General features: G+C 35.7%; 3 protein-coding genes across 10 annotated transcripts; 1 reads left to right on the top strand and 2 right to left on the bottom strand.

The window, feature by feature from the left end:
• Positions 1 to 524: 524 nt before the first annotated feature.
• Positions 525 to 12267, bottom strand: Lrr (capping protein regulator and myosin 1 linker 1 leucine rich repeat protein). Its single transcript, XM_076423619.1, has 23 exons — positions 11890 to 12267; positions 11537 to 11634; positions 11056 to 11106; positions 10779 to 10972; positions 10121 to 10298; positions 9800 to 10038; positions 9632 to 9726; positions 9363 to 9550; positions 9200 to 9277; positions 8783 to 9116; positions 8042 to 8438; positions 7646 to 7964; positions 7471 to 7584; positions 7121 to 7326; positions 6956 to 7043; positions 6656 to 6880; positions 6369 to 6389; positions 6016 to 6157; positions 5699 to 5948; positions 4439 to 5220; positions 3984 to 4223; positions 3740 to 3804; positions 525 to 3250 (listed from the first exon to the last, which is right to left on the bottom strand). The coding sequence occupies exons 1-23, from the start codon at positions 11924 to 11926 to the stop codon at positions 3137 to 3139; spliced, it is 4455 nt and encodes a 1484-aa protein (XP_076279734.1). The 5' UTR covers positions 11927 to 12267; the 3' UTR covers positions 525 to 3136.
• A 908-nt stretch (positions 12268 to 13175) lies between these two features.
• On the top strand, positions 13176 to 16011 carry Nacalpha (nascent polypeptide associated complex protein alpha subunit). 3 transcript variants are annotated; one of them, XM_076423635.1, is made up of 6 exons: positions 13176 to 13311; positions 14573 to 14837; positions 14917 to 15036; positions 15227 to 15322; positions 15393 to 15551; positions 15755 to 16011. In XM_076423635.1, exons 1-6 carry the CDS (start codon positions 13202 to 13204, stop codon positions 15767 to 15769), a joined length of 765 nt encoding a protein of 254 aa, XP_076279750.1. In that variant the 5' UTR covers positions 13176 to 13201; the 3' UTR covers positions 15770 to 16011. The 3 variants fall into 3 exon arrangements, with proteins under 3 accessions (XP_076279750.1, XP_076279751.1, XP_076279752.1); XM_076423636.1 differs by having other exon boundaries at positions 13261 to 13388; XM_076423637.1 differs by lacking the exon at positions 13176 to 13311 and adding an exon at positions 13454 to 13616.
• Positions 16012 to 17729: 1718 nt separating this feature from the next.
• Positions 17730 to 25913, bottom strand: Lnpk (zinc-ribbon metal-binding protein lunapark). 6 transcript variants are annotated; one of them, XR_013008978.1, is made up of 11 exons: positions 23297 to 24485; positions 22126 to 22167; positions 21846 to 22033; positions 21568 to 21754; positions 21423 to 21434; positions 21069 to 21315; positions 20221 to 20382; positions 19919 to 20128; positions 19760 to 19840; positions 19002 to 19119; positions 17730 to 18896 (listed from the first exon to the last, which is right to left on the bottom strand). XR_013008978.1 is itself a non-coding variant. In XM_076423625.1 (11 exons), exons 2-11 carry the CDS (start codon positions 23321 to 23323, stop codon positions 19061 to 19063), a joined length of 1215 nt encoding a protein of 404 aa, XP_076279740.1. In that variant the 5' UTR covers positions 23324 to 23843; positions 25106 to 25913; the 3' UTR covers positions 17730 to 19060. The 6 variants fall into 6 exon arrangements, 5 of the variants coding, with proteins under 5 accessions (XP_076279740.1, XP_076279743.1, XP_076279742.1 ...); XM_076423625.1 differs by adding an exon at positions 25106 to 25913 and having other exon boundaries at positions 17730 to 19119; positions 23297 to 23843; XM_076423628.1 differs by adding an exon at positions 25106 to 25913 and having other exon boundaries at positions 17730 to 19119; positions 23297 to 23558.
• Positions 25914 to 26200: the final 287 nt, after the last annotated feature.

The following is a 26200-nucleotide window of genomic DNA, read 5'->3' as shown; positions in this document are numbered from 1 at the left end:
GCGATTTCATTCTTATGAAGAAGCTAAAAAATGGATCGATTCTTGGATAGCCTCAAAAGACATGTCGTTTTTCCAACGCGGAATTCATATACTGCCAGAAAGATGGGAGAAAGTGGTCGCTAGTGATGGGCAATACTTTGAATGAAATGTTTTGTTCCTTATAATTTAAATAAAACTTTTATTTTGTAAAAGAAACAGCGAGAACTTATTCAAGGTCCTAATATATTTACGGAGAAAAATAATAAAGATTTTAAGTGGGTTAAAAATTAATAATAAGCTTTTATGAATTGTTCTTTAGCGTATTTCCATTCTGTAATTCATTGAATTTTATATTATCAATACTTTTGCGAGTCTTAAACAATACTGAATTTCTTCTGAAATTGATAAAGTTCGAAATACTATTTTGCAGTATATACGATTATATTTTGCAAAAACGAATTATAAAAATGATTTAAATTTAACAAAATACTAATTCTAAATATATCGTTTTCTAATGCATAGTTGGAAAGAACTATCGGTGTACATGAACGTAATAGGATTTTTTTATTTTCTAGCGAATTATATTGCATGATTAATAATTCACGCATCCAAATCTGCTACAAATATTGATGCCAGTCTGTGTGCAGCTTAGTTAAATAATCTATTAGATGGAGATACGTACATAACAATAATATTAATAGCAGATTTTGAAACATGTAGAATTGTACAGTCTCTATATATGTATATATATATATAAATACAGGAATGTATCGAAGAAAATCAGTATATATATATGTATATATATATATAAATATTATATCACGCATTCATTAGCACATATACATACTGCAGTGTACATTAAATATATTTACATACTAAAATATCGTATATATTACAGGTGATCTTTTGTAATATACAGATTTATAATTAATATTAACTTGTTAAATAAAATCATGAAAAAAAAACTATTTCGGAACTCACACAATCCTAAAATTCGAATGTCAATAGCAGCTCTCTTAAATTGAATTCAATATAAATATTTATAGATATAGAAAATAATTATATTTTTTGGCACCGTTGAATAAATTCCAATGTAATTTCTTCGTGTCTCTATACTTGCAAGAGAATCACCTGTAACGTAACATGTATACAAACCACATAGTGTATGTACTTATGGCAATGTACAAGTCCATACCTGTTTACAAATACTGTGGTATTTATCATTGCGGTATTTAAATTATAAATACATATAATCGCAATCTTCGATCGTTAAGTAACTTCGGGAGTAACTACTTTCTGTGATACTAATTTAGTTGCATTCTATGCTAATGCTTCAAATCGATTTAATACAGTATATATAATATATATATATATATATAACGTATATATTAGTCGACGAGAACGTTTTATCAGTCTAATTTACACTTGTTCATGGAATTCGCATGATGGATAATTGGAGGAGAGTCGTGACGTTTATAAATTTAGTCGTTAAGATCAAAGCATTAGGAAAAACCCATGTTTTCTAGATTCTTCGATAGCATGAAAGAAAAACTAAATTCAGTATCATCTAGTAAATGTTTCTAGATATGTGTATGGAAACGACATACATGTATATAACAATTTATATACAGGCTGACTCATCTAACGTGACGACTAAAAATTGCTTGTAAATGATTCACTATATGAAGAAATATTTTAAACAAAAGTGATATCAACAGGATCGCATGATGGAACAATTTACAAGTGATTTTGAATCGTAACGTTGAGCGATTCATCCCGCATATTCTTTGTTAATCATGAATATTGGTACAAACACTTATTTGAATACTCGTGTGACTTGTGTGAACTGAAATCGTAATCGTTGCTAATTCACCTGTGTATAACTTTTTATACATACATTCGTATTTACATAGGTTGTTCGCTATCAAAAAGCTATATCTCAATAGATTTATATAAGATAGATTATTACTTATATTTCGTAATATTCTTTAATATAATACAAAAAAAAACTGTTGTAAAAAAGCTGCTCCCTTTGTAAGAGGACACACATTGCAGACAAAAACATTAGTAAATCTGTTTACTTATGGTATACGTTTAACAAGGTATAAAATAGTAAATATAAATTACAAATGTTGCAAAGGAATTCTTAGAATATAGCAATACCCGATAACATTTTTTTACTTGGTTACATCATTTCCTTCTTTTATACATCGACACTATTATTTATATACGGTATATGTGTTGTATAATGTTTTCATAATTTGCTATTAGCTTTATATAAATCACTGATGTCCTTATCGATGGTATTATACTTGCCATGCGAAGTATCGCTTTAAGTGTGTCCTTATTGTACAGAAACTAGAGGCATTTACGTAATAACATTATATGGCACATTGCAAATGTTTTACGATTCTTAGAGCGCTGGCTTTGTGCATTTCTCAATTCCAAATGGTAAATATCAATTTCAGGAGTAGTCGTTAAAAATACATTTCGTTAAAAAGGATGTTTAATTTAATAAAATCATATGAAAAATACCAAACAATAAATAACAGAACATAAATAAAAATTCGTATTTGTATAATCACAAACAGTTTTTACAGATGGCGTTTCTTTTTTCTTTTTTTTTTTGCGAAAATAAGTCAAAATATTTATATCATAAAGGAAAAACAGTACATAAATATTTAAATTTTAAAACAAACATAACGTGGTTCAATATTCAAATATTAAAGAGACCTTTCTCTAAGAATCCGATGGAATGTAGAAGGTAAAATATATTTTCTATGGAAGTATGAATGTCTTAATTTATCGAAGTAAAAGTAACAAGTAATTTTTTAGTAGATTAAATAGAAAATACTTACGGCTAATAATTCATTAAGATAACCTGCATTGAACTTTGCAGTTTCGTAGAAAAAGAAATTATAATAAGATTTTGTAATGCCACCTTAACGATAGATTAGTACTTTCTATAAAGACTCGCAAGACGCCCAGTCTTTAATATCAGCACTTCCTTTGTATTCGACTTTTATATGGCATAAATACAAATGCGTAAACTTTGCATAGTGTTGTGCCCGGTATAAAATATTTCGACAGATGTTGGTAATATGCAACTAATCAATGATGACACTGACTTTCGAATTACTATAGCGTTAAGTCATTGTCAAACGTCAACTACATCGTTATCATAGTTAAAATTCGAATCATGTAAAAAAGAAGTACGTCGTAGTTTATAACTTATTCGTTTCTCTTCAGCCGTTTTCGGCACTTCCATTACCTAGAAACACAATAGATTATTATGAGCGTATGTGATCACATTCTGGATAAGATATTTCATAAATACTTTTCGAACATTTCTATATACACTGGGTGTACAAAATGTTCGTACACGTTTTAAAAACGAGTAACTTTTTCAAAATCCGACCGAACAGATTGAGTCTTTGAAACGTTGGAAGTATTAGATTTTTAAATTTTTTATCTGTGATCAATAACAATAACTTGCGATCAATAACAATTAAAAAAAAAAAATGATTTACACATCAGCTAGCATCCTTCTAACGTCTCAAAAAAGAGCTCAAGCTGTTGGGTCCAATTTTGAAAAACTTATTTGTCTTTAAAATGGTATACGAATACTTTGTACATCGATAGCACGTAAATTCGATACTTCATATTAATAGGATTCAAGCGCAAAGAAATAATATGTAAGCTGTTATAAATGGGCTTGTGGGAAAAACGTTGTTACGTGGACTTATAAAAATAATTATACCTTGGTATCTGGTTGGTTGTTTGAACGTTGAAGCACCGACCTCCATGCTGCAGGTGCGGTATGCTCTAAAATAATATGTACAGCAAGCTTCTTAATTTAAAGGTTGATCATGCAGTTTTTGAGAAAAGAAAAACAATTGGTTTCTAATATAAAGTGGCGCGTGCATCAGATAACGTATACGTATGTATAAGGTTGCTATGTATGTACAGAGCATGCATCGTAACAAATCAAATCTCCGAGTTACCGTGTTCTTTCCTTTCCGTTTTATTCTTGCTTAAACTAGCTGCCAATTCTCTGACAGATCGCTTTTCTACGCTAGTATTGCTTAAAGAACTAGCGGTGCTACTTGCTGATAATGTCGGTGGCAACGAAGCGGGACCACTTACACCACTATCTGTTGACTCGTCAAGAGCATCGCCAGAATCTGGCGTATTCCCTGCTGAAGTATTTGGACTAGAACCATCGCTTAATAAATTAAATTCTCCTATAAAATTAAACGAATCTGGTATAGTGAGCTTACATCGATAACGTGTACAATAATGTATGTACTATAACATCGTTACTACAAAAAGATATTTCCTAGTTACTTGTATGATTATATTAGAATGTTACTCACTTTAACATTACATGTATGCGATTTACAAACGATTATTCTTAATATATATTAAAGAATACTGTTTCAACATCACTCGAACTCACCGGATTTTCTATCGGTGGCCATACTCCAAGGCCTTGGTTTCGGAGCCGTTGCTGGCGGAGTTAATTTAGTCTTTGATAGAGCACCGTTACTTTTCCCCTCGCTGGTCGAACAATTTCCCTTAGACAACGGTTTTAATACTGGAGACTTTGATGCTTCGGAAGTGTTTTTCGTGCTGCTGCCGTTTGTCGGACTTCTAAGATCGAAACCAATCGATCTTAGTTTGAGGGAGGGCAGTGGCTGGCTCGCTGATTTGTCCATATCCATGGCCGATTTTTTTGTTAAGCTTTTTCTGCTTTCGTAATCTTTAGGAACAGACGTTGCAAGAGATACATCCCTATCTGAAGAATTCGCAGCGGTTGTTAGTTGTAACATTTTACCGTTCTCATCGGAATCCCGCGAACTAACTGAATTTGTACCAGATCCAGCGATTGGCAACGTGCTACGTTTCGAAATGTCGGCCGTATTCACTAAACTATTACTACACGTCCCGTTAGAACTATCGGATTTCGCAACGAATCTTTCGTGATTTTGAGCATTATCAGTCGTATTCCGTCGAGCTAATGGGGATGCAGTTAATGGTGAATCACCTTGAGATCTCCTACCGACGAGCGGAGAAAACTTCTCCAAATTATCACTAGATCGTGATCGTGGTGCCGGCTCGAGGAGAGTTTTTAACATTGGCGAACTACAACCAGGTTTCTTATCCGTATCGGGTGGAATACTTTTATGACTGGCAAGCGACAAATTCGGGCTGCCATCGGTCGGGAACGTATGCAAGGAGCTGCAAATTAAGTAAAAAATTACGCTACAGTATACATTTTTTGGAGTAATGTTTCGGATTTCGTTCAAATTTGAATATTTATATAGTCTTTAGTGACCTATGAATTTCGATTTTACAGACGTGTAAACAGAAGTGTCACCCTTTTTTCATTAAATCGTAAGACTAGAACACTAACAAACCGATGAAAATGAGTTCTGAGGAGCTTATAGAGACAACATAAGTGTATCTGCAAAATGTGTTTTTCATCATTTATTTTGAAATTGTTTTAAACAAATGCAATGTTTTCATAGCGGGGCACTTTTGAAAAATTTGAAAGAAAATGAGAAATGACCTGTTTTTAAAAAGATGGACACTTTAATCAAGAAACTTGGTAACATTGTACTATAACTCTTGAACCATAAGAGATATCGGGATGAAATTTCCACTAAAAATCATCAAAAAATTATTCCTATCTACTGATAATGATCTCTAATTTTACCTATCATCGCTTGTTGGAGATATAAGAGGCGTTGTTGGTGTAGTTGGTCGGAAGAATACATCGAGGCCTTCTCCAAGAGCGAGACCATCCATCGGTTGGTCTGGTCTCAACATTGGTCTGGTAGGTGCTCTAGTTTTTGTTCGACGGGGTCTAGATTTGACTAAATGTTGCAACTGTTGACCCACTGTATTGGGCAATTCCGAAACAGAATCTAAAGACTCTGTCAAAGAGTGTTCTGTTTCTGAAATGGCTAAAAACCTTGTTATTAATTCAAAGTTCACGAATACATCAAATTCTCGTGTTGAAATGATGCAAACCTTCTGCCTGACTTTTTGGCAATGGCGGTAGTAGGTCAGGAATATCGTCGGCAGAAAGCCCCTCGACTGAATCAACCACAGATTTAGGTCTCAATTTTCTTCCGTGCAAACTTTTACGTTTGTTCGATAGGTGTGGCGTAGCCTAAACGAGAACATCAATTGTTAATGCCACTAATATATCGTTTAACTATAATCTATATTGATGTAAGGCATTCAAACTATTACCATTTCTCTCGCAAATGTAACATAAATATAACTAAAGAAAACACTTTGTGTGTAGTACATTACAAAATCTTGATAAACTGAAACGATAAGTGGCATTAAACATATAAATATATTCCACTGATACTTACGAGATTTAAATAATCCAATTTCTAGTCAGACATGGAACCATGATATTATAATTTACTAACTGTTATTGTTTATAACTAGACAGCGGATATTTATGCAAAATAAAAATTTTTACCTGTATTGCAACAAACTGGTATGAAATAGAGATTTATTTTCTTTCTTAATATATATAATTGATTTTACTGTCTTAGATTACAGCTACTCATTTTTGTCATAAATGCATAAAAATCCGCTGTCTATTAATAACACAGATCTGTTATTATTCGTGGAATGATTCGTGTTTACTCACCATCGGAGATTGATCGCTAGAACACTGACCAATGGAATTTACTAGCGAGTAAGTTTCCGGTGGGCAATCTTCTTCGGAAGCTAGGCTGGATCTACCAATAGCTAACGATGTAGACACACCTACTGTACTTGTAACACCTATGACACTGCCACTGCTCATCGAGCCAGCACTAGGCCGTAGTACATCTGGCGTGCTGCTTCTTGTTCTACTATCGCAATCGCCGATCTAATAATACCGACATACAAATTCAAACATTTCTCTTCTTCGTTAGAACATTATTTTCTTGTGCATCCTACGTACCAAATTCTTGTAACTTCTGGATAGCGATTCGATTACTTCGTCTGTTATTCTATCGGACACGTGAGCAGCAACGGCTAAGTTTAATTCGCTGTAAAAAATAAAAAAAGCATCGTATAACATCAACGTAAAAGACGAATCATTTCACTTATTGTAAACAATCTTTACTTGACTCTGTTGACTATATCTGCTCCAGCTTGTTCCGTAATAGTAGTATGTATAAATTCGCTACTGATTTGGTTTTTCTCTTTGCAACTATTACGCAGGTCATCTTCCACGGCAATTGATTCGCTCTCATCTCCCTTGATTACCGTCTGCTGCAGTATTGTTGGACATTGATCATTCGCACATTTTATCATCGCATCCAAAGAGTCCTGCATTTGAATTTAAATATTACTAGTTTATCATCAGGCTTCAGGTAACAATATACAATATTATTGGAATACTGAGCGGAAGTATGAGGATGGGAGGAAAGAACCACCCTGTATACAGTATTATTAAAGACATAAAATGCATACCTGTAAATACACAGTCACAACTTTATGAAGCTCGCTTGCCATGTCATGTAATTTCAATTCAATTGGATTATTTTCGTCCCGTCTTTGAAGTACTTCGTGCAATCTCGGCAGTAGCTAAAACAAATGAGTTTCATGAAAATATAGTCTGGAAGCTTGTGCATTTATTTAATTGTACCTGCTTCGAATTATCCGCGTCCTGTATAAGTCCAGTGGCATAATTAATATCGTTGTTAGCGTCGCAGCTTTCAGCCGCGATAGCTTTAATAGTATCCTGAGTCTGTACAACCAGTCTATCGACCATTTGTTGCGTGGAGCTTAATAGAAAACCTTGTTGCAGTCTAAAAGCTTGACCGTGGCTATACTTGCAAGGTGTGACGTTTCTTTGTAACAAATCTTGTATCTTTTTGGCTAATTGTTCAGTTTTCTCAGCAGAGGTTTTCATACAAGGCTGCAGATCGTAAATTGGGAATGGCATGTGTCTCACACTACAATTACTTTAATAGAAAAATGTATATTAGGCAACACACATGAATATACTTACGACGATGAACAGAAAAAACAATATACATACTTCTCTAAAGCGTGAACAATGTCTGCGTAACCTAGGAGCGTGATGTTGTTTTTATCGTAAATAATGGCCCTCAAATGATTGTTGATCTGCAGTGCTTTCGCTAATAATCTTGCACCAGGATCACCAATTTGATTACCACTAATATCTAAAGTATGAAGACACGTATTACTACCGAGAGCGTTAATAAGATTATAGAGATCAGACTTTAATCGAGAATCCGGTAAATGTAATGCTTGCAAAACGCAGTCGTCCTCTTGAAGCATTTGCACAAGAGCGTCCATTACAATGGCAATATGTTTACTTTTCATACTAACAGTGTTACGGCCCATATATAATTGTTTTATAGATTTGTTCTTTCCTATAGCAGTTATTACTTGCGCTAGATCGACATCCATGTCTATAAAAATACCGTTAACGGGCCATGTAGTTCATAAACTTTCGAGTAATGAATTAGGGGTTTGCAAGAATTTTCAGGATCTCGCACACCCCCAGTAATTAACAATCATTTCTGTCTCTGCTACAAGTAGACAGCGGATTTTATGAGTTTATGACTAAAATGAGTAAAAATTTAAAATTGTATAGGAATTCGAAGAATTTAAATATATTGTTATATTGTTTTCAATCTATTCAACATATTAAGAGAGAAAATAAATTTCTATGTTTCTCTAGTTTGTTGCAATTCAAGTAGAACATTTTTATGTTGCGTAAAAATCCGCTGTCTAGCTATAAGCGTATACGTACTGCTGTCGGATATATCCAATGACGCTATGCAACGCACACCATGTATACATGACTCGAGCACGTGAGCGCCCATAGAGCCTAAGTTGTTTCCACTCATATCAAGTTCTAAACCAACTGTACTTTCATTGCACGCCAAGCCAAGTAATAAATGCTTCAACGCTTCTAACGGCAATTTGCAGCAAGATATATTTAAGTACTTTAATGAAAGTGTCGCTGTGAAGAACTGTTTAAAGCTGGGTGGTATTTCTTTGGTTTTTTTGCTTGAGAAAGAATTGCGAGCGACATTCAAATGGACTAGATTAGTTGCACAACCCCGTAGTAGAGCACCAAACAGCTGGATAAAATCAATTCAAACATGTAGATGTATATTTGTTCATTGCGAATACGCTTTGTCGTGTACAAAGGCTGAATACTTACACATTCTAGTGTAGTATCTGTACCGCTTAGATCTAAGTGAGTTAGGCTATTAGGTTGTGCTAAAAAATTGCACAAATTCTGCAACGAAACGACAATTATGTTAGAATTACGAAGTAATGAAATTGCTACGTGAAATTTTACAATTTCGAATGTAAAAACTTACATTGATGTCATCTTTTAGAGAGTTTTCCGAAAGATTCAAATATTGCAGGCTAGTCTGCATGCTCCTATTTAAACTTAACGCATGTGAGACTTGACTTATTCCTTTCCCTGTTAGTCCACAATGTGCCAAGTTTAATTTTTGTAAACCTTTAGGTAGCTTGCCAATGGGGCCACTTAAATGTGCACCTCCTTAAAAACCATATTGTATCATGAACGAATTTATTTCGTTTTGTAAATTGTTCGCGCTATACTAGTTCAAACAACACTTACCTTTATCTTCGATAGTATTGTACGACAAATCAATAGTTTGCAACATTGTGTTAGCATTGGACATTAAAGCTAATGATAATTTATGTGCGAAATCCCTGCAACAAAATACATCAATTAGCATCATTTTTACTAAATTATTTTTTTAATGTTGAGTCGCTTCATGTTTACCACTTAATCCCAAGATTATCCAGATAAAGTTCTTGAATGGAGAGAGATCTGCGCATAACGTGTAATAATCGTTCCAAAGGTTCATGACTCAATTTCAAATGAGACGCTCGTAATTTAGTGAACCAAGTATTATATTCCAAGGCAGAAATGATTGGCACCAAATCTTTCTGATCCAAATGATCGAAATCTCTTAAATTTAATTCCCTTGTGTCATGAGAGAGGTATATAGTATCAACATCCTAGAAACAGATAACTTTATCAAATCAAATATTCGTGTAACCAATGCTACCATTAGTTTCTTCATATTTTTTCGAATATTACCCAAGCGACTTCGTCCCTGTACAGTACACCGTGTAGATCACACATGCACGCATACTGAGTTGAAAAACCACCACAGGGCCCGGTGTGTCTCGTTGCCTCTGTACTTCTAGCTAATTCACTACCTCTTATACTTTGCAATCTACTAGCTGGTATTACTTCTATTTTTCTTATAATATAACTGTAATAAGAGTATCAATATTAACGTTATCTATTCACAGAAAAATATTTCCGATAGATCAAGTGTTAAACGGCCCACAGGCAAAGCTCGAAAGACCAGTTGTATTAGCTTCTGCCCACAAACAAAATATGGCTAATTCGTCATAAAATTACAGAACAAACTGCAAATATGAGAGAAACCATTAGTGCTGAAGAAAGATTGATTTGGCGACTGGAAGTTCCTATAAAGTTATCCCCAAAACTTAGTGGACAATTTACGAAACATTAAAAGGAGAATATTTGAAGGTGAGTGACAAGGACATACTATTAATACTTGTATGATTCGACTGCTTCGATTTACAAATTGTACAACTGCACTACAAACGTTGCAATTGTCTTTCAGATGGTGAGGCAACTTAATTTGTACAATTTGTTGTATGATAAATTGCATAGTCTGCGGGCTGTTTTAAAGTAAACATGTAACAGTACTATGTGGACATACTTTAACGGTACTGTGGGAAAGATATTTCGAATTGCAGTATGTAAGGCCTCGATCATTGCATCTACTTCTGTGGTGTCTGCGCCTGCTCCTGTAGTAGTAAAATTGTAATACCTCTCTCCAACGGTTAATAATAACTGGTTTGCTCTTTTGGATTCTATAGATGTTATTTCTAAGTAATGAAAGTGACAGTCGAGCTGAAAAATTCACAAACAACATTGATTCGAATAGTTTATTATTAATACAACTGATTAAATAAAGCTTGATAATATGATCTTACCCTTGTGGGTACTTTGGCCGTTAAAAGAAACAGACGGCATGGTGAAAAAACCTGAAAAATTACGGACACACGTAATTTTAATATTTATGACAAAACTGAGTAGATATAATCTAAAACATTAAAAACATTGGACGAATTTCAAAATACTTTTATATCATTTTCAACCTATCGAACATATTAAATTTTTATTTTGCATAAAGATCCGTAGTCTATCCTTAATAGTCTTTTTACATTGGAAACAACATAACAATATTCTTAGATTTTATGCATTTATGCAGATTTTATGTATCTATAACAAAAATGAGTAGGTGTAATTTAGAATTATAAACAAATTAGAAGAATTTAAATATACTGTTCTATTGTTTTCAACCTATTAAACATATTAAGAGAGAAAATAAATTTCTAAGTCCTTCCGGTTCGTTGCGATTCAGATGAAAAATTTTTCTCCTGCGTAAAGATCTGCTGTCTAATTGTTACTTACTAGAACACGATTTTCTTGTTTATCCTGCTTTGTTTCCAATTTCACAACATTTTTTAATAATATCTTGACGTGCTTGCCGAGTAATGCTTTCACCGATTCTGTAAAGAATAAGATGATTTTATAAGGGGACCTGTTCCATGCAGCGCGACGAAATCGTCGAAAATTGACAGAAATATTTGTGAAAATTCTCTCCTAACCCAACTCGCGTCGAAAACGAAAGAAATGAAATAATTATGAAAGTTTTACGTGAACTTTGTTAAGCAAACGACTATTTAAATCGATGAGTAATATATACACTCGGCAAGTATGACAGGTCGACGATACGAACGTAAACATTCAGGATCAAGACAAACCGTTTAAATCTTTCGTAAGCTGGGATCTGGTTGACATTTTGCTGATTGGTTTATCTGTCTAACATAACCGGACCCATTTAAGACATTGTTTTATTTTCTGTCAGCCGGTGACTGAACTTCTATAGCTTGCTTTAAAAAAAAGTTAAGATAATGGGCGATGTCACGAAACTATAAAGCAGAATAGCCGCCATATTAGCACCTGCCCGCAATCCATTCTGTTCCATTCCGGTCCGTTCCATTATTACCAGTAATTCTACGGTTCATAATTTCTAAACGATTTTATCTTTCACAGAGTATCAGTAAAATACAATTTAATTTCTATATTTTCCGAATAACTTATTTTTACAAATCCACCGTTTCATAATACATATAATACAACATTCATGCAGTCATAAAGCATGCAATCAATCTTGAAAATTTTTATATTATATTGTATTATATATATATATGTTTATGTTATACGTATAAGCACAAAGTAAAAAGCAGATATAATAAATAAAACAACTGTTTATTCCGACAATTTATAAATAGTCAGCTTTTTATTAATATTTATACATACAGAATATTGTATTGAAACTTCAAATATATAATAATCTTTCATTTTCCCTGCTGAAGAAATTATAACAACATTGATACACGTATAAATAAAACTTTTAAAAATGCCACTCATCCCAAAAAATGCATATATATATGTATATCAATGTATATATGACGGGCACACCGGCTCGGTTTTAGCCTGGCACCTGTGCACAAAATGGCGCGATTTTCGCCTGCCGAGGGCTCGAGCCCAGGGCCTGCCGGCCGGGCTAGGATTCAGCCGATTTGCAAGATTGCAAGGGTGCGGGATTCGCGTTCTCATTGCGTGATAATACAAACACGGGTTTTTTCAGTAGTCAAAAACGCCAGATAAAGGTCAATCTAGGCAGCAATCGCCCTCAAAGGTCTTATTTATTAACTTATTATACTTTTGTCGGTAACAAGGGAGACTGCTACGCATTTGCAAAGTACTGCTACATTGATGCGACCCGCCCTGTGTCGCACTGATTGGCCACATTAGTGTGATACCGTGCTGCCCTCTCAAAAACAGGCTGAATCCCAGCCCGGCCGTCAGGCTCTGGGCTCGAGCCCCCGGCAGGTGAAAATCGCGCCCTTTTGTGCACAGGGGCCAGGCTAAATCGTCCTGATTTGGTCTCAACGCTGAGCCAAGCATTGCGTTAGCCCGTAACGTGTCGGGCTGGGGCTCGGCTAGCTGGGTCCGGCGGTAGGCTCGGGCAGACTGTGCTGTCTGGGTACGTCACTGTTTTCGGCGCGCATGCGCGATAAAGTCGGGCCAATATCTCGTCGCTGGTTGGAGCACACGCGTGAATCGGTCTCAGTTTACACGGTAAAAATAGTGTTCGGTCGTCAATGGTATCATTCGAGGTAAATCTAACGATTTTTTCGGCATCATTCTTTGATGGCGGTAAAAGAGCGCGAATATCGAGGGACAAGTAACCAAAGTAACTTTCTGTGCAAATCATACCGTACAATACGGCTTATTGTCAACGATAAGCGCGCGAGATGTTTTTACACCTTGACGATCTTTGTTCGCAAAATTCGTCGTGCACGATTACACCGTATTAAATCGTTCTGCGAGCTCTGATGTCCGAGACGGACTCGCCAAACCAAGCTCGATCATCCCGCAATAGCTAATCATAAGTCGCATAGAAAATCCGTCGGTCTAATCGGTACAAGTATTTCTCTATATAGCTTCGCTGGGCGCCATAACAACGTCCATTTGTCTGTGACAATCGTTGTTCGATAAATGTTTACTACTTCGTCGGGTTTCTGTTCGTTGCGTTTTGCGAATCATTCCCGTTTTTTATTATTCATTTTTATTGTCTTTTGCTTTACTCGCTTGTGTTATCTTTGACCTTCGCGGATTATTTCGAGGCACTCGCTGCCGAGTTGGATAGGGTGGATTTTACGAGTTCGGTAGAAAACACGTGCGAAATGGACCCAGGAAAATAATTATCGGCTCTGAAAAAATACAAGTAGACAGCGGATCTTTGTGCAAAATCAAAATTTTCTACCTGAATTGCAAGAAACCGGAGCGACATAGAAATCTATTTTCTCTCGTAATATGTTCAATAGTCTGAAAATCGTATAAAAGTATATTAAGTTCATTTAATATTTTTAATGTTTTAACCCTTATATAGCCAACCGGGTTCCCATTTGCTGCATTTTTTTCAACAACTTGTTAATGTTCCTCTAAAATTGATAATGTCCATTCTTTGCTCTTTAATATATTCATTTATAGTCTTAAAATGAGAATTTCTGCAAATATGTGAAACACAAAAAGTTTTAAATAATCTATACATTTGGTTGAGCATGTAAGGAGTTAAATTATACCTACTCATTTTTGTCATAAACACATCAAATCCGCTGTCTAATTGATCGCCGATAATGTTTAAATACAAAAGAATTAAATGTTAATCATGTACAGCAGGGAGTTCCAACTTGTTCAAACTTCTTCCCACTACTACGTATAGCTGTAGAGTTAGTGGGTGGCATAGCGGCACGAGACAGGGCAAAGTTCTATGGTAACACCAAAGTCTAAGGGTGGGAGCTACAAGTTGGAACTCCCTGATGTACAGTCATCGAATTATGTTTGTACACATTATTTACTAATCATCTACCGCAGATCTCTAAACATGCCAGAATTAACTGAACTTGACAAAGCCATGAGCTCCGAGCCTACCAAGGTCGAAGCAGCAGCTGCAGGATCTGGAACCGATTCCGACTCCGATGATACTGTGCCAGAATTGGACGATGCGCGTGCTGGGGGTACCGTTGGGTTCCCGGGGACGACCGTTACTGGTCTCCCTCTCGACATGGTTTCCAAGGCGAAACAGAGTCGCGGAGAGAAAAAGGCCAGGAAGCTGATGAGCAAACTAGGATTGAAACCTGTATGTCCGAATACTTTGCGCTCCTGTTATATCTTCTTGTGGAAAAATATATTTGAACTACTTTTCTCTGTTGTCACAGGTGCAAGGGGTTAACAGAGTGACTATTCGTAAATCAAAGAATATTTTGTTTGTAATCAATAAGCCAGATGTGCTGAAGAACCCTGCCTCCGATACATACATTGTATTTGGGGAAGCTAAGGTAAAACTGAGACTGTTGTTTTAAATTTCATTATCAGAGTTCTATCGTACATGATGATCCCTTACAGTTTCGCATTTTAGCTGAAAAATTTTGTTGAGATATTCCTTGGCAGACTGAGATTCACTGAATTTTTTAGTTATTCTTCTTGTTGTTTTATGGTTTGTATTAAGTGGACAATATCTTGTTTTAGATCGAGGATCTGAGTCAGCAGGCTCAAGTAGCGGCTGCTGAGAAATTCAAGGAACCGCCGGTTATTCCAGCGACCGAAGCTGGTGGCAGTACTACTGTAAGATGATCAATTTTTCTAAAAATTTTTGTAATGCACGTTTGTTTCTATTATCGTTTGTTTTTCGTAGGTTGTTGCACCGATACAAGAGGAATCTGAAGAAGAGGTAGACGAGACAGGAGTTGAAGAAAAGGATATTGACTTGGTAGTGTGTCAAGCCAACGTGTCACGAGGGAAAGCTATTAAAGCTCTGAAAACTAATGATAACGACATTGTTAATGCTATTATGGTGCGTACCACAGGATCAATTATATTCTGTTTAACTTTCCTCCTATGAGATATGATGATAACCCCTGATGGTTTCACTTTTATCAATCAGAATAAAAACAATGTTGCCAAACCTTGGCAGACTGATCAAACATTTCTATCAACGAAGATCTATCTTTGAATTTTCCAAGATATTATTAATTCGATAATTTGTACATGTTTCAGGCATTGACAATGTGATGAAGCTGCTTAGCAGTAGAGTGCGTAGCTACGTTTATCGTGGCTCGCATTTTGAAGTCATCTTATTTTATCATCTGCGTCATCAGGATAAACATCATCCTTCTTTTTGTCTCATTACATTGAAAGGATAAGCTCGAACACTACGAGACTGAAGTTCGCACGGCGACCGTGACGCTTGTCTCAAAAAATCCACATGTATATACATAATTCATATGAAAAAAATAAATATACTAAGGACAGTGTCCGGATTTTTTTCAATGAAACTCTTCCCCCACTAGTGGTGGAGAACTATCGATAGATTCCGATAATCATCGATAGTGATGCTGCGCAGTGCTGAAATCTTAAGCGGCCCCTACACGGTCAATCAGGAATGACAGTCTGATTGAACAGTCAGACTGTCAATCCTGACTGTGATCCTGACTTCAATCAAAATAAATTCAATCTTCGACGTGACTGTCATTCCGATTGACCGTGTAGGGTCCGCTTTAGGGTGCAGTTATAGCGGAGCGGCGAGCATCGATGATAGCGGCTGAGGGTGGATTTATAGTGGATCTGCGAGCATCGACGATAGCGGCGCGGTGAAAAGAAACCAACATTCGTGACAACATTCCGACACATACTAATGAAAAAGTACATATGTATTTTCTTTGTTTTTCTTCTTTTTTCACCGCACAGCTCACCTCGCTAAGAGCTCATCACTAGAGATGGCGTTCAAAATCACTCACGGTGATTTATCACAGTGATCGCAAAATCACGATCACGCTCGTGATTGTTTCACGATCACGACTGTGATTTTAACTTTTTTATCTCGAGTCATAGTACTTCTTCATGTTTGAGTTAAAAAATGGTATTATTTATGTAATTAGTAGAAAGGTATAGACAATTTCTTATTTAAATACCAATACCAGACAATATATACGTTACTTAATATGATAATTCGATTATTTCGCGATTACGACTTTGATCCTAACCCTAACTTTTTTATATAACCCTAAATATATTTACTAATTTTTTATATTTTTGTTTCAATTTAAACTGTACTATATTTGTGTTAAATTTTTATACATTTGTATATCTTTTATATATACAATATACCACACAATGTAAATTAAAGTTTAAAGTTTGAAAAAATTTTAAAAACTGAACTTTCTTTTACAATTCACAGTCATTAGTTATTACTAATTATTAATTTATTCAATATTCTTCATTGTTTAATATACTTTTTGCCTTTATGCGATATAACTTATATTTTTGTTTTTATTTTTTGTTATGTAAAATGTCCCGAGAACATAGACTTCTATATAGAGTGACCAAGAACAGTTATGTTCCTATGCTCTCCACCAATCAGTAGCGATCACGAAAAATCACGAATCACTGTGAAAAAACACCGTGATTTAGAACGAACGTGATCGAATCACAAGTGATTCGGAATGAGCAGTTCATCCCATCTCTACTCATCACTGCTTGTGTTCCCACCTTATATAGACCATATACAGGGTGTCCCCACATAACACTTTTTCCGATTTTTCAAGTGCTGAAATAATCTGACAATAAAGTATTTTAAACAAGAGTCGATCAGTTATCGATTGGCTATACATTGCAATAAAAAAAGTTTAAAAAAATTCTCTTTATTGTCAAGGCCACCTTCATCTTAAATGGCACTTCAAGGTCATCCGAAGGTCATAGTATACTAGGTCGTTGAATTCGTCTTGATACGGGCTAAGAAAAAATGAAGATGGCGAACGATTTATTAAATCAGCATCCGCAATTGGCGCTCGCAAAATTATGAGTAAACGGTAAGTAAACGCGACGTGCCTTTACAAAATTGATTTCCGCTGTAAAAAAAAGTGGCGGCTAAATTTGAATATCTGTAAAGTCATACTGGCGATAGTTAAACATTCCTTTACAACAAAGCTTTATCTCAATCGTGATCGGTATACATGAAGAGAAAACGTCAATGTTATGTAAATTTATTAAAAAGTATATTTCCTTCAACAGTTGTTCAAATATCTTCGATCCATCATGTAAATACAAACTTTTTAATCACATGTTTCTTTTTTTTTTACAACGAATAGTACGCATTAAGCTAAGATTCGAAATAAAAGCAGTCGGTAATAATTATTAATAAATATGGTAGTACGCTGAAATCGAAAAAATTAAAGTGAACTTCGTGATTGTTATCGAACAATTAACATATCTTCTGGCACGTAAATAAGTTGCATTCGGTTTTTCCGACGAATATTACAGGGACACAAAAACGTGTTATTATCACAATAATACTTATGCTAGAAGGAATTCGATAGAAGACTGGTCTATAAATGAAATTCAAATTCAGATTAGTCTTTTCAGATATAGACATTAAAAAAGCTATATCTTCTTATTATCATGTATATAACATTAAAAATGTGACTAACCTACGAAAAATAATATTCGAGCACTACTTCCGTATTTTTCGTGATCTTTCGCAGATTCGTGGCATTCATTCGATAAACGACACAGAACTGATTTTTCCACAGCGAAATTGATAAAAAGCACAAAGAAAAATCCAATTCATTGGGACTTTTTTAAACGAAGAGAGAAAAGAAAACAATTTTCGTCTACTATAAATACTAACGTCCAACTATTCACAAGATAAGCAGTCTTGCATAGAGTTGATTATTGACCATAATTTCCAACGTAGGCATTTTGATAATGCTTTCAGATAATTTTAAGATCCTTACAAGAATAAACACGATCTTCGAAAAAATTTTTCAATACATCAGACGCCTTATTCGAATACCTAATTATCTCCTTTGTTTTAAATGATATGAGAACGTATTTACAAAAATGCATCGAGGCGTAACTTTGAAGTGGCCTTGAACATCAGACAATTGAATAGGATCTCTACAGAAAAAGTATCTCATCTATTTGAATTAAATTTTACAGATTTGTCTATATCGGTAAAAGCAAAGGAGATATTTAGACTTTCCGGTTCCGCTGGCGTGACCTCAAAATACCATGAAGCTCCTCGACTTCGGTAACAACAGAAGCACACGCCTCTTGAAGGAGAGTTTTACAAGACATTGTTTCAACAACATCTCCTAAGTACATGTGATCATTTTCCTTCGATCCGTAGCTCCGCAAAATCCTATTCAAGAATTAAACAAGAACAATTTGGAATGACTTTCGACTTCCGAGTCAGAAAATATTAAATATAGCTTGTGCATATACTATCTCTTCGTCCAAAGACTACCTCGGTAATGGTAATATTTACAGTTCCGCTATATATGTATATGTCTATATACATGTTTATTAAGATGCGGATTCGTCGATGTCCATTTTTTCCACACCATCGTTCGGCTCTTCTGCGACTAGAATTGTTCACACACAACGGTGATTAAGAAATGAGAGAATAATATTCTTTAACCATCATCCGTCCCTTGTGTCAATTTGACACAGTTTTGGTGCAGTGTAGGTAAATTTGTGACTTTTATTCTTTTAATGCGAAGTACATAACCGAAAAACCTAAGAGTTAAGTTAACTCATCAATTGGAATTAAAAAACATCGAAACATAACTGTACACCTTGTTGTTTTATCGATTTTTTATCACTGTGTCATTTTGACACAGAGGGACAGATTCAGTTCGTGAAATGAGGTTTACAGGATTGCTAGGGTGCGGGATGCGACTTCTTATTTCTCGATAATGCAAAGATGGGTTTTTCAATAGTCAAAAGCGTTGGATAAAAGATTAATCTAGGCCGCGATCGCTCTCAAGAGTCCTATTTTTACGTTTACGAGACGTAATTTGTGCATTATTCGGAAGCATAAAGATAAATAAAATAATGTAAAAATAGGACTTTTGAGAGCGATCGCGGTCTAGACTGATCGTTTATCTAGCGCCTTTGACTACTGAGAAACCCTTTGCATTATCGAGAATTGAGAAGGCATATCGCGCACCCTTGCAACCCTAAAATCGAATCTACCCTCTTAAAATGAGACCGCAAACTTACCATCTTCTTTTTTAGAATCCTCAGCAGTTTGCTCGGTATCTTCAGACTCCGTTGGTCGCTCAACGACCTCGATATCCGAATCTAAAAATAGTATTTCGTTTTTTCCGATGCCAATTTACGGTGAAAAAAAATATTGCGTATTGGGAAAAATATTCGAACCTGTGTCCGAGGGACTGGATGGTTCATTTTGGGTTGGTTTCGCGTTTGCTTCATTGTCATTGCTCGGAGATGACGATGTCTGCTCCTCGGATTCGTTCGATGTATTTAGTTGCATCGGCGATTCTATAGTCGCATCAAGCTCCAGTCTTGGTGCAGCACATTTCTGCTTCCTTGCAGGATTCCAAGTATTGCAATAACAACACTTGAATCCTACAATGACCAAAGAAGTATATTTAAGACATTTAATATCGAAGCTGTACTTGCATACTTAACTCTTCGTGTAGTTTATAACAGATGTTTACCGAAATATTCAAATTCCTCTTTCAACGACATTCCATTGTGCGAGAAACACTGTCGGCATATTAATGCATAGCGATTCGCTGGACCATCACCCACAATGTAGTCAACCAACCGTTCTAAATAATTCCTTTCGCGTGGTAATATCGGCCGTGGTAATGGCGATCCTATTATGCAAATGTTTTCATCATTCCTTGCCGTGAATTGTTATAAATTAGTAAGCGGAGCCAATATTTTACTTCTATGAACAACGGACAAACCAACGCGCAAAATTAATTTTCTTTGTTTATACGGTGCCTCGTGAAAGTATTGGAACGCACTTTAAATACAGAATAACTTTTTTACGATTGGATCGAGCGACCTGACTTCTCTAAAAACGAGTTTGGAGAAGTTGCAATTGGTAGGAACTTCGTGAGAAAATGAGAAAGGCACTTTTTTAAATTTTCTCTTTCGAGCTCGTGATGAAAATGTTAAATATACGTTTTGCAGATCTGTGTAAATTATTAGACTGTGGATCTTTAAGCATTTATAGCAGAATTGAGTAGATAAAACTCCAAATTGTTGGAAAATTTTGAAAATTGAAGAAGTGTATATATGATTCTCTCCTCTGTTAAAATCATTAAGGGAAGACATAAAATACAATTTTTGTTTTGGATCTTTATCCGCAGTCTATTAATTATGCATAATTAAATTTCATCGAAATCCCTAATATTCTCGGAAATCCCGATATATGCGAGATTTCCGACATTTTCCGGTTCTCGCACACCTCTATTTAATTATAAATTTGTATAGGAGATGTTACTATTTTTCGAGTATTTGAAAGGTCGATATATTCAATTTTAAAAATACTAACGATAACCCATAACTGGAATAGCTGGTCTAATACCGCCCTGGAAACCAATTGGTGTAGTCTGAATGGGACTTATGCCAATTGGGGCAAGGCCAGTGTTACTGGGTGTAGCCCTCTGCACGTTTAATACTGGTTTTTGAGATGTCAGTACTCTCTTCCTTAGTTCTCCCAAATTAGAAGAGGGCGTTAGGTTTTGTGGCGATATGGATCGTTGTGGTGTTTCTGTGGGCTGTGGTACTCTATAAGATGACTAAAATAAAGTTTCTTTTAATCTCCGTTTCTTCCCATTCGCTGCACAGACAAGAAATTTCGCATCTACTGCTTTTACAAAGAAAGCAAAAAACCTAAAATACAAACCTGTGGAGACAACTGAAATATAAAAACAGAAAAAGTTTAATCAACAGAAATTCAAATAAAAAGAAAAAGAATGAAATCATATGATACAAATGAAAAAAAATAAGCAAAATTAAGTTTCACGTATTATATACACTGTTCTACTCACAGGCGTCATTTTTAATTGATCTGGAGCAAATTTTAACAGAATCTCTTTAGCCTTTTTGTAAGTCTCAGTCTCTGTGACTTCATCTAGGATTTTCTTTTTCTCGAACTGCATTGTACTTAATTTCTCTTGATTCTCGGAGATTTTACGTTTATAATACCATGTGACCATCTTTTTTGTGAGTAATATTCTATAATAGTCAATACGTTCGATTAATGCGTCTAATCAACAACTTTTGGGAATGCTAGAATTTCACATGTACACAGAAATAAAATACTTACAGAATAGGAAAAATCAACAATGGAATGATATAAAATATTTGATCGTACAATGATGCGGGAAAGAAGCAGAAATAAAAAATGAACGCTGATATTATATAAAGTATCACGCTGTATAAAATGAGAGTGCCAACAATTCTTTTATGCCTTTGTTCTGTAGTGTGCCCATATCTCTCAATCTCTTTAATTTGCTATTACAAAAAAGAATAATTAGATTATTAACAAATATCATGCTGTGAACAGAAAAACTTAAAAGAAAATTAAAGAAATATGAATTCCTTACCGAGTCAAGGCTTTCTAAAATTTCAATAGTCGTTTTCTTTTTCTGAAATATACCAAACATTTCTTTTGTTATATATCTACCAACATAAAAAACCAAGCATATGTTCGTATAGCTACGATCGTACGCGCCTACAACTTCATAAAACATTTAAATTTAAATATACATTCAAATGAATTCTTCATTGTGAACCCAAAGATGTTCATGAAATAACAATTAATATGGAAGCTCACAACTACATGTATAACATGTAAATTCGCAGCTTTCGCTAGTCACTGCCGAATCAATCCTTGTCTACCATTCATTTTTTTCCTACACGAAATTGCAAACTACATAATGTAGCTTATGTAGATTTTGACGAGCAATAACTACACAGCGGATTTGATGCATTTCTGATAAAAATGAATAGGTGTAATTTAAAACATTAAACGAATTTCAATATACTTTTATATTATTTTCAATCTATATAACATATTGAGAGAGAAAATAAATTTCTGTCATTCTGGTTCGTTGTGATTCAGGTAGAAAATAGCTATTTTGTATAAAGATCCACTGTCTAATCGTATGTTAATCCTCAAGCATAAAATACAATTCAATTCTAATGAATAAATCGAACGTTACGACCCGGAATCCTATTAAACAGAACGTCAAGGTATGACGTGATAATGACTTGCCAGCAACAATGTAGGTAAATAGATCTATTTAAACAGATCGAAGGTGCGCTTCTTTAAACTCCGTTTAACCTTCAATTACTCCGCTATCTCCAGAAATAACATAAATAAATGTTCACTCAATGAAATAACTACTTCAATGCAAAACAAATATTTGCTATTGGCGTTCGACACCTTTGTTTACGTTTGAAACGCTAAATTTCTAGTTTTCACATTGTATATACTACAATGCGAGTAATTCAAAGTTAAACTGCTTCGCGCCTAACCTCGAAATCCTGTCACTCATAAATCCGTAAAAGATATCTTTATGTAGACTTAATTCCATGTTCCAGGAAGCGTAAATGATCGAGCTGTTTATGAAAATGGTTTCCGGCGAGCAGTTTCCAAGCATAGAATAAAAACGCTTGATATGGTGGAAAGACAGATGGTTAACCTTAAAAACGTTGCCACAACGGGTCGATGCCACTTCGCGGAAGATATTGACACACAAACACGAAACTTACGCGAAATCTTGATAATATGATTCCCATGGCGGCGACAATTCAACGGGGTTCCCCCGGAGATCAGGCAGAAAAAGTCTGTTCGATGAACGTTGACGAGAACACGGTCGGTGTCTCGATGTATATCAAAGTCAAAACAAGAGATTCGTTGAGAATTTTAAAATAACTTAGCCGGGAGGTATCTGGTGGTAGCTGTGTGCAGCCGCTCGACCCAAATTCAAATCTCTTCGCGTTTTGTCCCGATATATTTATAGACCCGTATACTCTATAAACAAATTCTTGAATGACAGTGTGCCACGAAATCCGCTACCATGCCGCCGAGAACAGTAACGTGTAAGTATTATATATATGTATATGTACGTGCTTTCATTCGACGACGCGGAATATGTCTAATGAAACACGAACACACGCGTATATCGCCGAAGCAACAGATGTCGGAGACCTCTTTATTTTTCGCTTGTCACTTTTGCGCGTTGCTAACCGATCGTCGGAACGGAAATGTGTGTCTGTGGTCGTGGTCGTGAGCCAGCGTTACCAGATCGAGAGATTTCTGGGATAAACAGTGGGGGAAATGATATACTACGAACAAGAGTAACGTCACCAGGCTATAGTCTAGTCTAGCCGAGAGTGACGTCACGGTTAGTGCTAAGGGTGAACTTCCTATCACGGTCCTACAGTAGGGCTGTTATTTTACTTCGAAGGTCGAAGATTTTGAAACTTCGAAGCTTCGAAGGCGATGAAAATCGAAGTTTCGAATTTCGAACCTCCGTAGTAAACTATTAGAAGATTAAAAGAAACGGAGTTTCGAAGCTTTGAACTGTTTGTATTTATGAAGAAATTGGTTGAGGGAAATATAAAACAGTAAAAGATTAGCAAAATTTAAGAATATCGTAATTTTGTTATTAACGTAACGGGATGAAATTCATTTTTATTTTATTCCTGCTTCGCACAACCAATGCAAAACATTTTTATTCTGCATAAAGATCCGCATTCTACTTCGAAGCTTCAAAATCTCCGACCTTGGAAGGAAAGTATAGCCCTATTCGTGACGTCACTATAGGTACCCTCAATGGGTAGGACATTTGGAGGGAGTTTTCGCGGCAATCCCCTGTAAGTCGTGAGACAGAACGACGCGCTAGCTGTTCATGTCGATTGTTAACGAATGTATAGTGCTTTTTAAATGTCCATTACATTCGAAAACGATAATATTAACCTTCAGTTACTCGTACTCCACTTTCTACATAACTGCATGTTCTCATAAAACTTGATATATGACTCCGGTGTATAATTTAAAACATGAAAAACATTAGACGAATTTAAAAATAGTTTTATATCATTTTCAACCTATCGAACATATTAAGAGAGAAAATAAATTTCTGTCACTTCGGTTTGTTGCAATTCAGCTGGAAAATTTTCATTTTGCATAAAGATCCGCTGTCTATTCACTGTTCACATGTTCACATGATTCTTCAGACATTTCCGGTGGTGTGACAAAAAAATGTTTCCTGCAAAAAGTAATCAGTACTCAAACTTTTACAAATCGCAATATAAAAAATTATCACTATATGTATATTTTTTATTCAATAACGTGGTCTTTAAGTTTTGAAATAATGAAATGGGCTTGAACAGCTAATTCGTCATTCTGGTCCAGTGCGCAACGTCACAATATTCAAAAATCTCATCCCTGACCCGGGTCCGAAAGAGAGACTCGAGTTTCCAAAAGAAAGAAATTTCTATCACGCAAAAATTTCTAAAAAGAATCTCATGTTTTATTAATATTTAAAACGCATGATTTCTGTCATTTCGCCTTACAACCACAGCTGATTTCCCTTTGAGTCGCAACCGTTCCCCGAGCGAATCGCGCGCACTGGTCGTTTCACTTCGCGAGAGTTAACACCGGACTCGCATAACGCCGCTCGCGGTTTCAAACTGCGAGAACAGGATCGAGCCACGAGCCATTCTACGCTGTATCAGACAACGTTCTCTTCGCAGAAACGTTACATGCTTCCCGTATCGATAAGGAAGAAATGCAGACGTCGAAATCGCAGATCTTGGAGAAAACTTTACGATAGCGATAGTATTCCACAAGCTGTCGTGCGAGCAACATTTTTAGTGGGAATACTATAAATAGATGTGACGCGTTACGCCGGTTTACCTAGAAAAATCGATACATTGCCACCACTATTTTTAATAAATATAAATAATCCTCCTCATCCTGATATGTCCGCTGGTCCTTGACAATTTTTCTATGCGCAACGATACGGAAATAAACTAACGCATAATCAACTGTAACAATGTCTCAAATATATTATTTGATTTGTATTCTACATAATGGTTGAGATTCCACAAAAAAGACGGCAATGATTCAAAAGATTATTTTCTTCCTTTTCAAGACGTCATGGCCGCATACATTAGGGCGACAGCGCGCATATTGATCCGTTCGAGCATGATTTATACAAACGTAACGGGTACTCGTAAATTATCAATGCCATTACCAGGCGGCAATTTAACGAGAAACAATTAAACGAATGATATCGGCAACAGTAACACATAGTTGCCGTTACATTATCAATGTTTTCTGGAGAAAAGGATTTCGCGCTGTTGTTCTGCGATCGTTTTCTGCGAGGGGGAACGACGCTAGACGGTTTTCTGCTTCACGTAGCTGTAGCTGAAAACCGCCTTTATCGCCATGTGAACGAACTCGTTGATCATTGGTACCGCTTGCTCCACCAGTACCACTTCCGCTGACGACATTTTTGGCAGTCCGAAATTCATTTGCACACCACCCGGGCCGAATAGCAATTCGCTGCTGAAGAATCGGCAAACCGGTAACACGTTCGATCGAACGTAACCGGAGGAGGTGACATTTGGTGATCCACTTAGTCCACCGGCGAGTGCGAGGATCAA

This window comes from Lasioglossum baleicum, chromosome 5 (genome assembly GCF_051020765.1).
Source record: "Lasioglossum baleicum chromosome 5, iyLasBale1, whole genome shotgun sequence".
NCBI classification, from domain to species: domain Eukaryota; kingdom Metazoa; phylum Arthropoda; class Insecta; order Hymenoptera; family Halictidae; genus Lasioglossum; species Lasioglossum baleicum.
This window is presented reverse-complemented; position numbering and strand designations above follow the sequence as displayed.

What these genes read in the sequence shown, in the direction of transcription:
- Lrr (XM_076423619.1), bottom strand. Translation starts at nt 11,926, where the DNA reads ATGTCAACCAGATCCCAGCTTACGAAAGATTTAAACG. An exon ending in TCTCCAACAAGCGATGATAG is followed by an intron (nt 5,221 to 5,698) that starts GTAAAATTAGAG and finishes CTTAATTTGCAG; the next exon opens with CTCCTTGCATACGTTCCCGA. An exon ending in AACGGAAAGGAAAGAACACG is followed by an intron (nt 3,805 to 3,983) that starts GTAACTCGGAGA and finishes ATATTATTTTAG; the next exon opens with AGCATACCGCACCTGCAGCA.
- Lnpk (XM_076423625.1), bottom strand. Translation starts at nt 23,323, where the DNA reads ATGGGAATCATATTATCAAGATTTCGC. An exon ending in TCATATTATCAAGATTTCGC is followed by an intron (nt 22,168 to 23,296) that starts GTAAGTTTCGTG and finishes GGTATATTTCAG; the next exon opens with AAAAAGAAAACGACTATTGA. An exon ending in GGATTCTAAAAAAGAAGATG is followed by an intron (nt 19,120 to 19,759) that starts GTAAGTTTGCGG and finishes GAACAATTCTAG; the next exon opens with TCGCAGAAGAGCCGAACGAT.
- Nacalpha (XM_076423635.1), top strand. Translation starts at nt 13,202, where the DNA reads ATGCGCGATAAAGTCGGGCCAATATCTCGTCGCTGGTTGGAGCACACG. An exon ending in TTGTATTTGGGGAAGCTAAG is followed by an intron (nt 15,037 to 15,226) that starts GTAAAACTGAGA and finishes ATCTTGTTTTAG; the next exon opens with ATCGAGGATCTGAGTCAGCA. An exon ending in AAGCTGGTGGCAGTACTACT is followed by an intron (nt 15,323 to 15,392) that starts GTAAGATGATCA and finishes TGTTTTTCGTAG; the next exon opens with GTTGTTGCACCGATACAAGA.